The sequence below is a fragment of the Colossoma macropomum genome, unplaced genomic scaffold (genome assembly GCF_904425465.1).
Source record: "Colossoma macropomum unplaced genomic scaffold, Colossoma_macropomum, whole genome shotgun sequence".
Taxonomy (NCBI): Eukaryota; Metazoa; Chordata; class Actinopteri; order Characiformes; family Serrasalmidae; genus Colossoma; species Colossoma macropomum.
This window is the reverse complement of record NW_023494793.1, coordinates 9,581,677-9,600,207: the sequence shown is the minus strand read 5'-3', so window position 1 is coordinate 9,600,207 and position 18,531 is coordinate 9,581,677. Positions and strand designations below refer to the sequence as shown.

The window sequence follows — 18,531 nt, the reverse complement described above, 5'->3', positions numbered from 1 at the left end:
TCTACACAGTGCACAGTTTCTGTTTTAATCTGTTGATTTGCTGAATCACCTTACTATGTCCAGCAAACTATGGTCAGAGGTCATGATTATTTGATTACCATTCCAGATTTTAGAGAACTGCAAGTAACACCAGAAATACATAGAGTGTGAGTGTGACTGAGGTATGAGAACAGTTTTAGTTAAAGAGAAAAAGAAATGTTCTTTGTCATTCATTTTATAACACAAAGCAAAAAAAAACAAGTGAACATGTCTAAAATGGTAACTTTACAGGAGAAGGAAAAAACATAATGTTTTAATGTAAGTAACTATAATTTCTTTTTCCATTTTTCATTTCTTTTGGTCCATTCAACACTAAATTTAGGCATAAAGGAAAAGGACTACTCCTCTATTCAAATGATACAGAAAAAAATGTACACTTTTTTAGACAGCTGGTGCAATCAACTGATGTTGCATTAGCTTGGGAAATCAATTGATTTGTACTGTTTTTCTCTCTTGCCTTGTAATGGAAGCAAACAAGCCCATTAGAACAGTGCCATTAATACACATGATTGAGCTTATGGAGGCCTAGTAACAAAGCCTAGGTAGCGTGTTGAATCATGTGTGTCAGAACCGGGAAAACACTAATCTGTGCAAAGCAGGGGAGGCCCAGGACCATGACTGGAATCCACTGCATTACTCAATTAACCAAACACGTGTGCTTTGCCTTTACTCCACACAGGACAAATTTAACCCCTTGAATTCTTAATGTAGGCCCAGGCATCAATGCCTCACAGCCATAGCTAAATAACTTATATATTAGCCGCACAGCAGATTCCAAATCATTTATAGTAAGTTCTAAATACATAAATATCAGTGTGTGCTTTTAGTACTGGAAGTTGCCTGCAAATATATATATATATATATATATAGAACAAGAAAACTCCAGAGTCAAGTTCCTTGTTCCCGTAGGCCGCAGCCAGAGAACAGGAGCCAAACTGAGGTATCTAGCTAGTTAGATAGCTAACTTGCTAACTTGACTTTTCAGCTTGTTGTCATCCATGTGAATGCTTTAAAAATCTGACAAGTCACTCAAGCAACCCATGCTCTCCACTGTAGTGCTAATTTGATTAATAACAATGTTTTATGATTGAAATGAGATATTCTGTGCATTAAAGCATTAGCTATCGGGCTTCCTTCTGGATTAACCAAAAGGTATTAGCTAGCGAATTAAGAACACTTAGACAGCTCGCTTCCAAATATCCACTCCAAGGCCTCTGTGGTCCTTCAAAATATATTCCTACCTTCAAGATACGTTGTGATGAGTGGGTTTTGCCAGCGTTTTATTACTAATAATAAAAGTCTAATGGAGGCCCAAGATTGAGGCCATGATACTGGACAGTTTTGAACACTCAGTTGTGTGATTTATTGATTTATTGGTTTATGTATCTATTTGTATATTTATTTAATTATTGTAAACTGAGTGGTAGTCCTCTTTTACCCCAGAGAGGCCTTTTTAAATGCTGGCATCTAAACTTGTCCACAGTAAGTTTAGGCCAGGGCCTTTTTGTGTAAGTGAAAATGAGATCCACTGTATCACTGGTATCTTATAACTAACAATAAACTAATACATCATTATTATTTTTACGTGCTGCTGTTCATTTTGAAGATCCCTGAATGCCATTGTGGGTCAATCACTGTTACTGTGTATAATAAATTGCTCCCCATCCAATACTAGGTATCTGTGCCAGCCCCACCCAAACAAACCCACGTGTATCACTGTAAGCAGCAATCTGTTGTTGGGTGTCTTACAATAACTATAGTAAAATCCTTAGTTGACCCAACACTTACGATTTCATTTTAAGCTATGTTCTTTATCAGAGTGCGCAGATTCAGAGTCATTACAGCAGTAATAAACGCAAATGACCTTTGCCAACACTCATACATTTATGGCATTTGATCAAGATATTCATTTATTGACTGTAAGTCAACTCAGGTGATGGGGAGACAGTATGACAATGTGGATTTCCATTGTCATGCCAAGGCCTAAATGTCAATGTCTGGATTTTAGTGCGGTAATGAGGAGAATCAAATACTGATTGCTTGAGCACCAGTTAGGTGAAAGAAGAAGGAAAGAAGAAGGAAGAAGGAAGAAGGAAGAAAGAAATCCCACCTTATCATGATGCTGTGGCAATTTGAAGGAGCATTCTGGAAAAAAAGACTAGCATTGAATGCATTATTTGTCATGCTATCCAGTATTGTATAGCACAGCATTACATCTCTCTGCTTCAGCATTTTGACAGGATTTATGATTTTGTTCTGTTGTCATACTTTTGTCCATCGCTACAATACCCAGGATGCATTATGCAAATATATCAAACAATCATTCAGAATCCTTACCAGAATCAACCAGCCCTGACTGCTAGCCACTGAAATATAGTCTCGTAAATACATCCATGCTGCCAGCTAACGTTAATAATATAGCACTTACTCCTCCCTGCTAGAAAAGCCAGCTACAGCAGCATAGCTGGTCACCAGCAAAACCAGCATATATTGTGTTTTGGGTGCTGGTATGCTGGTCAAACAGCATCACCATGCTGGGTGATCAGCTAAACCAGCACTAGTCCAGCATAAACCAGCTCAGACCAGCTGGTCTATGCTGAGACCAGCTGGTCTATGCTGTTTTTAACAGCACTATCACACTGGTCAAGTAAAAAGATATTCTCTTTATGAAAGACATTTTGTTGAAGAACACTTGCAGTTCAAAACACAAAGAGGCAAAGCTAAATGTGTTATTTTATATTATTTGAAAGACGACTTTTGAACAAAAAGCTGTTAGTGGCTATAAGAGAGGATGCTAATACGCTGCAGAAAGATTGTGTGTATTTATTCATGTGCAGCCCACACTTCAAACCTGAATTACTGAGATATCCACCAAATCAGAATAAGAAAACTCCAGAGTCAAGTTCCTTGCCCCCGTAGGCCGCAGCCAGAGAACAGGAGCCAAACTGAGGTGTCTAGCTAGTTAGACAGCTAACTTGCTAACTTGACTTTTCAGCTTGTTGTCATCCATGTATATAATAAAAAACATCTGACAAGTCACTCAAGCAACCCATGCTCTCCACTATAGTGCTAATTTGATTAAAAACAATGTTTTATGATTGAAATGAGATATTCTGTGCATTAAAGCATTAGCTATCTGGCTTCCTTCTGGATTAACCAAAAGGTATTAGCTAGCGAGACAGCTAATTAAGAACACTTAGACAGCTCGCTTCCAAATATCCACTCCAAGGCCTCTGTGGTCCTTCAAAATATATTCCTACCTTCAAGATACGTTGTGATGAGTGGGTTTTGCCAGCATTTTATTACTAATAATAAAAGTCTAATAGAGGCCCAAGATTGAGGCCATGATACTAGACAGTTCTGAAGACTCGGTTGTGTGATTTATTGATTTATTGGTTTATGTATTTATTTGTTTATTTATTTAATTATTGTAAACTGAGTGGTAGTCCTCTTTTACCCCAGAGAGGCCTTTTTAAATGTTGGCATCTAAACTTCAATTTAGTACACAGTAAGTTTAGGCCAGGGCTTTTAGTAAAATAGTAAAAATAGTAAAATGAGATCCATTGTACCACTGGTATCCTTTAACTAACAATACACTAATGAGATGGTAGATGCATTCAATTCATGTGCTGATTTAAAAAAAAATTAACAGAAGATGAGGTTATGTGTGAAGTGTTACATGAAATCTACATGATTTAAATCTTTGACTTTGTTTATGGGTAAATATCGCTGTTGTTGGAACAAAACCTTATATCTCCAAAATGGTAACTTTATAGGAAAAGAAAAAAACATATTTTACATTTAATGTACGTCAATGGAACCAGACTTTTCCAAGCAATTTTAGGCCATTTCTGTTAATTATGTCAAAAACTGAAAAACGACAAAAAAGGAGATACAAGGTTTTGTTCTGAAAGTAGCAATATATAAAAAAGCTAATTAATTAGTCATTTAATAATTTTGTCTTCTTTTGTTAAGACCTCATTTGCAACACCAATAGTGGAACCAGTCCACCCTGGTATAAAAACTTAAGTATAAAACTTTTTCTTTTAAAATACTGATTTCTTTATAAAGTAGCCAAGTGAATTTATTTGAGATTTAACTGCCATGTGTTCAACATCTTATTGTCCAAATATCACCACCCTCATATGTATGTGATTCCTCACATATATATAACCTAACCTCTATGTAATGCAGTTAATGAGGGCATACAATGTGGACATACAAAGAAGTTCAAGGGATTAACATGCTGGGCTCTGATAAGGGCCCGATTTCTGGTAAATTCCTGAGTACAGTGGCATGGACAGTCAGATATCTGTTTAACAACTCCTAGCAATGCAGATAACCGCATTATCTTCGTGACATCTGGGATTGTCCCTCGTGATTTTACAGTCATCGTGTTAAAGGTTGTGTGATAACCTTGAGGACACAGTTAATGATAAAGCGGCCTGAATGTCGTAGGTGCCATACCGTGGCTGCAATTCTGAGAAGAATTGGGACGAAGCGCGGGCGGCAAGGAGACAGTTTTAGTGCTTAAATCAGAGTATAACAAAGAAGGACCGATATGAAAGAGTGACCCAGGGTTGAAAGCAGTGGACTGCGGCACTGTAAAATGAGCAGTTTCAGAAGAGGCCAACGGACTTTACTTTAACAGATGACGCAAAAGAGGGTGGACCAGATATGGATGAACTGATTTGTGGGGTGGCATGGGGTGGAGGGGGGGAGGGTATGGGTGATTAAACACAACATTGTCTAGATTCCAAACAGTGTAACTGCGACAACTTTAGATAAGATATATAAATATTTATGTTTATGTCTCAAATCGTTTACGGCTTTGATTATTTACGTGCCCTAAACACATTGAAGAACAATCATGGCTATTGTGCTACAATCATAGCTACAGTGGCAGTGCCACATTGTTTTCATGGTTTTATTAGGTTTGTTCCCAAAAGAATGCAATTAATTGGTCAAAAAATCATTCAATTCAATTCGATCAATTCAAATGGAATTGCTTTATGTACAGTAATCCTATGGCAGTCGGTCAGTAACTGCAATTCAATTGTGTTCAGTGACCACATTCATCATAATGAACAATGTTCTTACTTTACCTTTTCCATGGTGTGAGGATCCATCCTGCATCTCCCACCGGTCATGGGTGCAGCTTTTTCCACCCCAAGGCAATTCAAGTCAGCTTTGGGTGGCTCCTATTTTCTTTCCAGTTGATGCCTCATAGGCTGCGAAAGTTTAGTTCTGAAGTCCGTCTGTCTGAGTTTGTTTGTTTCAGTTATGTTGTCATTTCATAGCATATGCTGACATAGCTCAAGGCTGGGTTAACTGGTAGATGTAGTTTACAAATATCTGTTGTCATTCAAGCGTAAATCTGTAAAGCCATAGCTTTATGACTCTTGTATTTGGCTTTTGAATTCTGTAAATTTTCCGGCTCCTTCTAAAGTATGTTTGTGATTTACATAATTATACTGCTACTGCGATAGTTCTGTAGGTATGAGTAAAGCTTCTGTTTAACTATCTGTTGTTCTCTCTAGCTAGAAAGCACATGCCAAGTCCAGCTGTCCAAACATCCCAACACCAGCACCATCTCCAATCTCGTCCTTATCTTCATGCTTAAGTCTGTTTCGTTATTGTCTTGTCTTTATCCCTGTGTTAAATCCACTTTGTGAGTAAACTCAGCTTCCACGTTTCACAGAATCTTAAAGATTGCATTGCTTCCTACACTTGTCCGCTGAAAACAAGTCTTCTTCATGCTCATCCTTTCTCCTATTCCGCTTTGACAAGGGGATGCTCCTCAACTGTCCATAACCATCAGTGTTTTCTCAGAAATGCTCCTTCTGGTGAAAAACATTTGGATGAAAGGAATTGTTACAGATCTAGAATCTGTTCCATTCCTAAAAAATACCTCTCAACCGCTGTGGTTTTGTCCATGATATTCCGCCGGACTTCTCAAAAAAGGTTTCATTCATAACTTTCTTTACCTCAAGGTAACTATGGCAACGCAAATGACCTTCTGTACTGATTTCGTCGAAAACTCCTCGCACCTGTTGCCGCAGGTGCTGCTCTCTCGTCACTATGGCGACCTTGTCACCCTGGACGTCTGTAAAATCTGCGCACTTGATATGGAAAACACTTACCTTGGCCCTGAGGTAAGTGCCCAGCTGGATTTGCTAAATGGGGCAAAATTGCCAAGGAAAACAGTGAAGGAGTGTGACTCTTGTTTGGTAAGAGTGAGTGGCATCCTGTAGAAATATCGCAGGTTTCTTGCAGCCAGAAGGAAGCCTGTCTCTTTAAAAGAGGACGAGTCCGTCAGGAGGTGAAAGATTCTTAAAACTATGTACACCAACCTGTAAGACAGAACATGCCAGGAAATAAGAAATGTACCTGAATTGGAATTTGATGCCCAGACAGTAGTAGACCACTCAGTGCGCCAATTCTGTTTTATTGCTCCAAAGCAGCTTCCAGAAATGCAGGCCTAGCATCCTGCTGAGCCTCACCGAAATGGGCCATAAGTTTTTAAGCAAACCTAAATATAACCCAAGAAAATCCTCTGCCTGAGTCTGACCCCAACTGATCTGACCCATAGTTGACTGTAGTCCAACAAAATTCTGTCCAGGTCCGACTGCAGCTGACAAAAACCTGAACCTGACTGTATCCAAAAAAGTCCAGCTGAATCTGACTGTAGCTGACAAAATTCTTACTGAACTGACCTGTAATATGAGAAAAGTTCTTATGTTTTTAAGCAAACCTGAATATAACCCAAGAACATTCTCTGTCCGAGTCTGACCAGGCCTGATCTGACCCATAGCTGAGTTGTCCAGCAAAATTCTGTCCAAACCCAACTGTAGTCAGACAAATTTTCTATAAACCTGATTGTAACTAACAAAATTACATCTCAACCCAACTGTAGCCTCACAAAATTCTGAATCTCAATGTAGCTGACAAACTTCTCTCTGAATCTGCCTGAACCTCAGTGTAGCCCAACAAAATTCTGCCTGAATCTGACTGTAGCTCAACACAATTCTGTCTGAATCTGACTGTAGCCCAACACAATTCTGTCTGAACCTCACTGTAGTAGCCCAGCAAAATTCTGCCTGAATCTGACTGTGGCCAACAAATTCTGTCTAAATCTGACTGAAGCCTGACAAAATTCTGTCTAAATCTGACTGTTGCCTGACAAAATTCTGTCTGAATCTGACTGTAGCTGACAGAATTCTGACTGTTGTCAAACAAAACTCTGTCTGAATCTGACTGTAGCTGATAAATTTCTGTCTGAATCTGACTGTTGTCAAACAAAAATCTTTCTGAATCTGACTGTAGCCTGACAAAATTCTGACTGTAGTCAAACAAAAATCTTTCTGAATCTGACTGTAGCCTTACAAAAGTCTGTCTGAATCTGACTGTAGCCTAACGAAATTCTACCTGAACCGGACTGCAGCTGATAAAATCCTGTCTGAATATGACTGTAGCTGATAAAATCCTGTCTGAATCTGACTGTAGCTGACCAAATTCTGACTGTAGCCAAATAAAACTCTGTCTGAATCTGACTGTAGCTGACAAAATTCTGACTGTAGCTCAATAAACGTCGGTCTGAATCTGACTGTAGCCCAACAAAAGTCTGTCTGAATCTGACTATAGCCTGACAAAATTCTGACTGTTGTCAAACAAAACTCTGTCTGAATCTGACTGTAGCTGATAAATTTCTGTCTGAATCTGACTGTTGTCAAACAAAAATCTTTCTGAATCTGACTGTAGCCTGACAAAATTCTGACTGTAGTCAAACAAAATCTTTCTGAATCTGACTGTAGCCTTACAAAAGTCTGTCTGAATCTGACTGTAGCCTAACGAAATTCTACCTGAACCGGACTGCAGCTGATAAAATCCTGTCTGAATATGACTGTAGCTGATAAAATCCTGTCTGAATCTGACTGTAGCTGACCAAATTCTGACTGTAGCCAAATAAAACTCTGTCTGAATCTGACTGTAGCTGACAAAATTCTGACTGTAGCTCAATAAACGTCGGTCTGAATCTGACTGTAGCCCAACAAAAGTCTGTCTGAATCTGACTATAGCCTGACAAAATTCTGACTGTAGTCAAACAAAAATCTGTCTGAATTTAACTGAAGCTTAACAAAATTCTGTCTGAATCTGACTAGTTTAACAAAATTCTGTCTAAATCTGATTGTAGCTGAAAAATTCTGTCTAAATCTGACTGTAGCTGAAAAATTCTGTCTGAATCTGACTGTAGCTGACTAAATTCTGACTGTTGCCCAACAAAAGTCTGTCTGAACCTGACTATAGCCTGACAAAATTCTGACTGTAGCCTAACAAAAGTCAGTCTGAACCTGACTATAGCCTGACAAAATTCTGACTGTAGCCTAACAAAAGTCAGTCTGAACCTGACTATAGCCTGACTAAATTCTGACTGTTGCCCAACAAAAGTCTGTCTGAACCTGACTATAGCCTGACAAAATTCAATCTGAACCTGACAGAAACTCATATCCATTTTCTCTCACACATATGCTGACCTTGTGGACCTGACTGTCAGCAAAGTGAGTGACTCCAGCGTGGCTCATTAAAAAATACTTAGGGTAATAAAAGTAGAGAGAAACACTAATGTGACAGTAAATGCAGGCCAAAATCCATTAAAGATGAGAGATGGGATATGAACGCAACCTGAGGACAACAAATATTTTAGTCCTTAAACTTCAAACGATTTGTTCTAGCACAGTACTTCCCAAAACTACTTCTGGAAATCTACCCTTCTAAAATATTTGGTTTCAACCTCTAACGTTCACATATTCCTGACCGCTTTGATTTGGACGATCAGGTATGTTAGATCAGGGCTAAACTCGGCTTGCTGAGTTGACATTCCTGTTTTAGCGCCTTCTCAACTCAGTACAACAGCATCTCACTCTGGAAGCATATGACCTAAAACCCAATCCACATCTTTTAAAAGGTACAGTTTCAGGGGAAAACAGTGGTTTTAAGGTCCAGTTGTGTACCTTTGATCAGTTTATCAAAGTGGAAAAGTACATATTTGTACTTTTCATAACCTTTTGTTTTAAAACAGAATGATAAAATTGAAGGCCTGGAGTCAAGACAACTTAAAAAAAAGAGAACTGGGTTATGGCACAATTATGTTCCCTAACTAAAGGTACACTCCTAAAAAGATGGTTATTCAAGAGTTCTTTAGCAAAGGGAATGGTTCTATTAAGAACCATGGGTTATATATAGAATATATATTGTATATACCATATGCAACACATTCCTCATTCATCTGAAGAACGTTTCACCATGCAAAGAATTATGTAAGCATGAAATGGTTCTTCAGATGAATAGAGAATGTGTTGTATATGGTTCTATGCATCTTTCTTGTATGTCAAGCTTCAGACTTTGATGTTTCTTCAAGAGTTCTTTAGTAAAGGAAATGGCTTTATACACTTAGACAGATGGTTCTTCAGGGGTTCTTTAGTAAAGAAAATGGTTCTATATAGAACCAGGAACCCTTTGCATGGTTTGCATCATGAAAGAGTTCTTCAGATTGATAGTGTGTTTTAAATGATTCTATATAGAACATTTTTTATAACAATAGAAGAACCCTTCTCCATCAATCTGAAGAACTGGTTCACAGTGTAAAGAACCCTTTAATTGTGCAAAGAGTTCTTTGAGGGTTGTTTGAGTGTATATAGAACCATTTTCTTTACTAACGAAACCTTGAAGAACCATCTTTTTTGGTTGGTGTTGTAATACTAGAAGAACCATTTTGGTGCTATATAGAACCATTTTCCTAACCATATACAACACATTCTCCATCAATCTGAAGAACCATTTCACCATGCAAAGAATCACTGTCTATGTAGAACCACTCCCTTTACTAAAGAACCCTTTAAGAGTCATCTTTTTTTAAGAGTGTACTGAAGAGGTACTCTCCTGAGGTTACACCCAGTGACAATTTAGTCTTTTTTTTCTGAAAAAATGAGGTTTTATATCATTGCTGTTCAAAGGAAAACAATCTCCAAATGGTTTTCAGGAGAAGGCAAAAAAAAATCTTTGCTTTCAATGTAAGTTAATTTAAAGAGATTTTATTTCAAGCAATTTTGGAGCAGTGCCCCTCTTGTCACAGGGGTGGTTCCCTTAAGGATACATCTCAGTACCTTTAGACAGGGAACATAACTGCACCATAATCCACTGAAATTATATTTTCTAAGTTGTATTGACTCCAAACACCCCGTCTCGTCTCCAGGCTTTTTATTTTATTGTTCACTTTTAAAATATTAAGTTATAAAAAATGTACAAATGAACTTTTTTACCTGGAAAAACATATTTAAAGTGCACAATTAGACCTTTAAACCACTGTTGTACCTTTATGGTAACATTTATATTGTTTGTACCTTGATGAATGAAAAACATACATGCACAGAACCTTTATTTCTAACAGTGCACTGTTGCCATGTTCTAATGATGTGGAGAAGTTGAAATAAAAAAAAAAAAAGATAAATAGATAGATGTTTTTCTTTGGACGGTGACAATATGTAATGATTGATGATGATGTAGTGGACAACTGCACCTCTGTGAATATATTAAAAAATGTACTTTCATCCAAAACATTTTCAAAACTATCATAAAACAATACCTCAGACATCAGGCAGCACATTTGCAACCACTACATGTACTAACTTTCTGTGAGGGAGCTTTTAGAAGCATTAAACTCTTTAGACGTCTGGTTCCCATCACCACCACTGTGAACAATTCTGACTCTGTAAGTCTCCCCAGAACAGAGCATTTCACATCAAACCACTCTGAATGACTTTGTTTACATCTTAACTATTTAATTATGTAGAAATTTTACACAATCGGTGGAATTCCCCTTTGAGCCCACTGTCTTCCACCCCTCCCTCTTCTTCACACCCATCTCTCTCTTTCCCTATCTCATGTCCTGCCTCTCAGGCATCTGGCTACTTACGTGCTTATCATGGCTGCTGTTTTGGGGAGCCTCTGAGTGGCCTTTTAGGGGACTGAAAGAGGCACTACATTCTTTTTATAAGCAGCCCACTGATAAGATGTGCCACATAAAGCCCTAATCTGCAGCACCACTGACCCGGGCTCGCTCACACAAACCTGTGGACATGGTAAGTAAGCAACATTTTCACGTTCTTTACATCTGTTTACATTTTCTGACCATTTTTTTGGAAAAATTCAACCAGATTTCTGCTGTAAATTTGTGTAAAGGATGACTCGATGACTGAATCCACATGTTTATTGATGATTCTACACACTTTAAATGATGGTTCTCAAAAAATGGTTCTTCAAGGGTTCTTTAGTAAAGACAGTGGTTCTATATAGAACCATGAACACTCAAAGAAGCCTTTCCATGAATAAAGGGTTCTTTGCATCGTGAAGGGGGTCTTCAGATTGATGGAACTATATATAAATGGTTCTATATAGAACTATTTAGGAAAGAGTTTTATATAGCACCAAAAAGAGTTCTGTTACTTTTACAATGTCAAGCTTGTTACAATAGAAGAACCCTCTTTGGTGCTATATAGAACCCTTTTCAAAGAACTTCTATATAGAACCATCTACAGCACATTCTCCATCAATCTGAAGACGACTTTCACGATGCAAAGAACCCTTTAAGCGTGCAAAGGGTTCTTTGAGTGTTCATGGTTCTACATAGAACCGTTTTCTTTACTAAAGAACCCTTGAAGAACCATCTTTTTGAAGTGTGTACTATTCTAAGATGTGTATTAAAAAACTATAAGATGACTATAAGACTATATGATGAGCAAATGGCAAAGAATTACAGAGCTATTTCAACATAATCAGCTAAAACAGAATAATAACGAAACATACATTAAGTATTCGTATAACAACTTAAAGGGCAATTTCAGTGATTTTTCAAAATTTCAAGCCTAATTAAATAGTTAAGATGTAAACAAAGTCATTCAGAGTGGTGTTTGGTTTGGTGTGAAATGCTCTCTTCTGGGGAAACTTACAGAGCCAGAATTGTTCACAGTGGTCTAAAAAGCTCCCTCAAAGAAAGTTATTATGTACATTATGAATGTGTTGCCTGATGCCTGAGACATTGTTTTATAACAGCGCTCTAAACAGGGTGTTGTGAGGCAAAATAATCAACGTTACATATAAAACTCAGAAGACGCGTAGGTTCACTGGTGGTTTTGGATAGTAAATGAAATGGCTATAATCGAGTTGAAGACATTGTGACCTCTGGTTCCTATCACCACCACTGTAAAGACTAAATATGGAAAAGCAGCGTTTAGCTACTATGCTGCTCTTAAATGGAACCACTTGACAGAGGACATTAGTAGAGCCTGGACATCTAAAATCTAGCTGAAAATGTTTCATATTTGAGCAGCTTTCAGCTCAGTTAAAACAATGTTAGCCCTTCTTGACTTCTCTCCTTTAATGGCACTTTATTATTCTAACTTAGTTTTTAAACTGATTTTTAATTTAATGTTTAATTTCTTCTCTTTTATATATTGTGTCTATTTAGTCATATTTTGAGTTTCTATTCTCCTACGTATTTTTACATTGTAATTTGAATTGTCTTTGTGTTTTCTCTTATATTAAGCACTTTGAATAGCCGCTGTGTATGAAAGGTGCTGTATAGCTAAATTTGCCTTATCTAAAGAAATTACAATCGTTAAGTTTCTCCACAATGACAGAATTCACATCTCAACAGCAATAGTATGCAGAAATTTTAAATGTTGGTCGAATTCCCCTTCAGGAAATCACTGAATTCTTTGGACTCTACAACATTGGAGCCGATCTTTGCTGAACACAAAACTGTTGCCTGTTTATGGGTTGTCACCCATACAATGGCAGGTACAGAGGTTCCCAAAACTATTTGGACGTTTGTGCCAACACATTAAACTCATTGTGTGAGGAAGCGAAATGTCAATGTGGTATTTATTGTAAACAGGACATTTCAAGTCCGCACTTTCCTTTTTGGCAAAACATTCTTTCCAAAGGCAGCCAGTGTGTTTCAGATTGTTATTATTTGAGCAGTTTCTTTGCAGACTTCTGCAGGTTTCTGTCTAAACTGCCTTCATACACTGAGTTTATGATCCCAACAATGAACGCAAGCTCACTGACACCACTGTAAGACATGCAGCCCCAGACTTTGACATTTCCACCTCTTTACAGAGCCCTTAGTGCAGTCTGGTTGGCATTCTTCTCCAGTCTTTCTCTAAACTGAATGTCTACCATATCATTTTGTTCAACTTTCTATGAAGAAACCTAAATAACCTAATTAAATTTTTCAAATGGTTAAAAGGTTCAGATACTTTTTTGAGCCGTTGTATATGAATCCTTATCTAAGACTGAATCATCACAACCTTAAACAGTCTAATTCACATTGAATGTAGGCTGGATTAAGAGAGCAAATCCACTGTCACTGTCAGTAAAAAGGGTATATTTGTGTCTTGCAAAGGTACAAATATTGTAAATGTACTCTTAAAATATATAAAATGTCTTACTGTATACTTTAAATGACTTTCATAACTCTTTAAATAGAAGTGAGTCAAGACAGGACTTAAGAAGAAGGGAAAAAAATTGAAAAAAGAAACAATACAGAACAAAAAGAGTCGAACAGTTACAGTGGCAGAAGTTTGAACGCCCCCAGTCAAATGAAATGTTTTGTTAATTTTTCTAAGTGAAAATGTTAGTTAGTGTGTCCTCTACTGGGAACAAATTTCATTTTTCTAGCACACAATTTAGCTTTTTAATAAGTTTAACATATTAGAAAAAATAAAACATAAAATCTAAAATGTGCCATAACACTTTAACACACATTTTTTCCAGTATGTCCAGCAAGTAAACAGTAATAGTGCATTAAAATGTGCAGGATGTGTTCATTTATTTTCACTTAGAAAATCAACAAAACATGTCATTTTACTGGGGGCGTTCAAACTTTTGCACACCACTGTATGTTCCCTATCTAAAGGTACTGAAGACGTGCAGTAGTGCGGTAGGTTTTCCCTCACGGATCATGAGAACATTTCCAAAATCACAATTTTGTATCACAAAAATGATAATAAAGCGATCTTCTATAATTACCTAATACTTCTCATATGTATGTATGTATATATATGAGACACATTAAGCAAATAAAACCATACAAGATAAATAAATGACTTTTTTTGTTAGAAATGCTTGTTTTTCTTTAATTAGTCTAGTAAGAAAGCAGCAGCTAAGAGGAAGAATGCCCAGAGGGCCTCATCCAACGTCTTCTCCATGTTTGAGCAATCGCAGATTCAGGAGTTCAAAGAGGTGAGGAATATTAATATTAATAAAGGGATAAATATCATTCAGTATGATATATCGTTTATGATGTCACGAGTTTCTTTATAGGCCTTTGGCTGCATTGATCAGGACCGAGACGGCGTCATTAAGAAGTCGGATCTGAAGGAGACCTACGCACAGTTGGGTAAGACCAGTAACCTTTTACTTACTACTTACAGCAGCTGTCGCCACCTTTAAGTGTACAGAATGACTAAACACTACACAAGACCAAGCCGTTATATCGTCACTGACCAAAGAAAAACATGTATCTCCAAAATGGTCACTTTAAAGAAGGCAAAAACGTTCTTAGCTTTTAATGCAAGTTAAAGCTTTGGACAGTGACAATACGTGAAAGGTTTGCTGGACAGTCTGAATGCACTGAGTGGGTTAGGCTTTTTTTGAACAGCCTCCAGCTTCCTTTGTAGAATTTTAATGTTTGACATTTACATATAAAGAGCAATGACATCAGATTAGATAAGATGTAGTATACTTTATTGATCCTCAAACAGAGAGTCGGTTGTTTCTGAGTAGCAGTGTGCACACCACAGTATACTGGCACAGCGTAAAATGATGTAATATAACTATTTATTTCATTTGTCAGCAAAACAAAAATAAATGAAAGTTGCATTTTGGTGTGAAATGATTAATCTGAAAAAAAAACTTTTCTTTGGGGACTGTTTTGCTTTACAACAACCTGCATGTACCCCTCCGCCATGAATGTATTTAAACACACTTTAAGTCATAACCTTATCACAAAACTATCATAAAACAATGTCTCAGACATCGGGCAGCATATTTCTAACCACGTCATGTAAAAACTTTACTTTCTCTAGAACGTAGCGCTTCATATCAAACCACCCTGGATGACTTTCAGTCTTTTAATTATGTAGAATTGTTGAAATATCTCTGGAGTTCATTTTTAAGAACAATTTAATTATGCAGAAATTTTGAAAATGAGTGGAATTCCACTTTAAGTGTCTTTAACATAATTAAGTGTGTGCATCTTTCTCTCTCTGCTCTGTGTACAGGGAAACTGAATGTAAGTGATGAGGAACTGGAGGCCATGCTGTCTGAGGGAAAAGGACCCATCAACTTCACTGTTTTCCTCGCTCTGTTCGGAGAAAAACTCAACGGTATGAATGTCTTTTTAGATTTAGATCGAAAGCAAAAAAGCTTTCAGAGCACCACAAGTTGAACTTTGGCCTAGTCATGTTTAGGAGGTCAGTGAGTCAGTGACGATATGGTACTCACTGAAACACTATGTCTCCCCACAGGGACTGACCCAGAGGAGACCATCCTCAACGCCTTTAAAATGTTTGACCCGAATGCTACCGGGTTCATCAATAAGGACGAGTAAGTACACAAAACACCGACTTTGTTTCATTCAGAGACAAATATATATTTCATGCAGTTAAATGGATTTTGGTGTCATTTTTCTTGTGCTCAGGTTCAGGCGGCTGCTGATAACCCAGGCAGACAAATTTACACCAGACGAGGTTTGTGTTTGCTGTCTGCATGCATTGTTTCCACTCATCCAAGTTTGCAGACGCATACACTGATCAGCTGTAGCATTAAAACCACACCCATTGTCCATTTTATCAGCTCCACTTTGTAGTTCTACAATTACAGACTGTAGTTCATCTGTTTCTCTACATAAACACAATAACATAATAACAGGTTTTATTTAGGTGGTGGATCATTCTCAGCTCTGCAGTGACACTGACGTTGTGGTGGCTTGTTAGTGTGTGTTGTGCTGGTATGAGTGGATCAGACACAGCAGTGCTGCTGGAGTTTTTAAACACTGTGTCCACTCACTGTCCACTCTATTAGATACAGACACCTTGCTGGTTCACCTTGTTGATATAAAGTCAGAGACGATAGCTCCTCTGCTGCTGCACAGTTTGTGTTGTTCATCCTTTAGTCCTTCATCAGTGGTCACAGGACGCTGCCCACAGGACGCTGTTGACTGGATATTTTGAGTTGGTGGACGATTCTCAGTCTAGCAGTGACACTGAGGTGTTTAAAACTGATCCACGCGTGCCAGCGCAACACACACTAACACACCTCCACCACATCACTGCAGGTCGGAGGATGATGAATATTTTTTTTTAATTCATAGTTTACATGCAAAAATTTGTGGCATATAGTAGTTCATTTTGTGTTGTGTTTAAACCCCTGACCGCTAGTGAGAAGTGTTGTAATCTATCTTCAGCAATTAGACCTTTTCTTTTGCTTAGATTTTATTCATTTATTCATTTGTCGGAACAAAACCTCATATCTCTAAAATGGTAACTTTACAGGAGAAGGAAAAATCATACTTTACTTTTAATGTAAGTCAATGGAACCAGACTTTATTCTAAGTAATTTTGGGCCGTTTCTTTTGGTCCATTCATCATAAAAATTACACACAATGTAAAATGCAGCTTTCTATATTATATCATAAACTGTTCCAGCAGCAGTGATATGGTGGTGTAAATACTATGATAGTTAATATATCACCTTGCTTGCAGTATTACAGTATATCGCAATACAGATTGTATTGCCACATTCTTACCTATACACAGCCCTAATTGCAGGATTATAGTACAGAATCTAATCAGGTAAATTAATATGCAAATCACAGCAACGCTCAATGCTGTTTTTTATACAAGCACCTTGTCTTTTGTGTTTCTGTACATTTTCCAGGTGGACCAGGCTTTTTCAGTGGCTCCTATAGACGTGGCTGGGAATATCGACTACAAATCACTTTGTTACATTATCACACACGGAGATGAGAAAGAGGAATCATAAAAGAAGACCTAGAATTGACCATTCTGACACGTCTGCTGTTTTTATGAATAAACATTCTGTAATATGCATTGTTGCATTAATTATGTGCATTTGGAACGGACAGTGAATGTATGTGGGGTAATAATAAATCTTATTTCAATATTAAATCATCATTAATGAGTCCAACAGGTTTGTTTTGCATTCTCTGAGGATGTCAGAATGTTTTAACTGTCAAACTGGAAATAAATAACCATCAACAATTTCACTCAAGTTGCTCATTTTTGCCTGCATCTGTCTGCATTAATACTCTGTTCACCACTTTGTAAAGCACCTCTCCTTATTTATGGCCATTTCCCCAAGACTCAACTTACCTACCTACAAATTTTACATCACACTCCCACATCGCTCCCATCATATCTGAAATAAAAAGTGATTTAGAGTTCACTAGATGGCAGTAAATGGCCACTGAACTGCAAGTGCACATCTGCCTACACCCATTGGCTGTGTTCAATATGCATACTTGCACCCTAGCTAGTGGCTAAACTTGTAATTCAAGTTATCACTTAGCTCGAGATAGCTATCTGCATCAAACAACACACATGAAATAAAGTTGAATGTGCCTAAAGGGCAGCAAAATGGTCAACTGTTTGGAATAAAACCTGCTATGATTGTTTAGAAATTAAAGTTTTAATCAAATTCTTTTCTTTCTATGAGCTTTTGGACTTACATTGTAGTATTAACTTACGTTTCTTTTGCAGTTTTCGCATTAGAGCTTGTTTACATTAGTTAGCTAATGGCCAACAAGTTGACCAACCCAACAGCTGCATCCATCACATATAGTAAAATTCGGCAGAATTTCACTGATTCTTCACATTTTCTGCATGATTACATTTTTGAGATGTAAACAAAGTCCTTTAGAGTGGTCAGAGTGGTCACAGTATCTACAACATAAAAATATCCAATTTATTTACTATCCAGAATGACCTATACGTCTTCTGAGCTTTTTACCTAATGCTTTTAAAGGAAAAGAGTGGTATATTCGAAAAACTAACTTTTCTTTGGGGACTATTTGGCCTTACAACACCCCCACAGGTCTCCCCAGACAGCAAGAGGACAGAGGGCCACTGTTGGCCTGTTCATGGCAAAGCTGGCGGCCCACTGGCTTTTTACTCAGCTTTTTTGGGCGGCCCACAGGCTGTTAAACAAAGTGTTAGACAAAATGCCACTTTTAGCGTTCATTTTCCACTCACAGTCCAATTTACTTATTTTTACTACAGTATTTTCTTTCATCATCATTTGTAAATAGGTTTAATAAATAATTTTAACAGCAATGTTGTAAATACAGTTGTATACTCAGTTTGTAATATTTGTCATGTGCATTTAAAATCTGTATGGGAAGGTTAAAAACTA

The 18,531-nt window shown here is 37.5% G+C and overlaps 1 protein-coding gene across 1 annotated transcript; it reads left to right on the top strand.

Moving 5' to 3' along the window:
- Window positions 1-11,115: 11,115 nt before the first annotated feature.
- Window positions 11,116-17,386, top strand: myl7 (myosin, light chain 7, regulatory). Its single transcript, XM_036577988.1, has 7 exons — window positions 11,116-11,177; window positions 14,242-14,340; window positions 14,422-14,497; window positions 15,381-15,485; window positions 15,627-15,705; window positions 15,800-15,848; window positions 17,038-17,386. The coding sequence occupies exons 1-7, from the start codon at window positions 11,175-11,177 to the stop codon at window positions 17,140-17,142; spliced, it is 516 nt and encodes a 171-aa protein (XP_036433881.1). The 5' UTR covers window positions 11,116-11,174; the 3' UTR covers window positions 17,143-17,386.
- The last annotated feature ends 1,145 nt before the right edge of the window (window positions 17,387-18,531 follow it).

Bases quoted from the DNA above. Each gene is read 5' to 3' on its own strand.
- myl7 (XM_036577988.1), top strand. The intron at 14,341-14,421 runs GTGAGGAATATT...GTTTCTTTATAG, and splicing joins AGATTCAGGAGTTCAAAGAG to GCCTTTGGCTGCATTGATCA. The intron at 14,498-15,380 runs GTAAGACCAGTA...CTCTGTGTACAG, and splicing joins GGAGACCTACGCACAGTTGG to GGAAACTGAATGTAAGTGAT.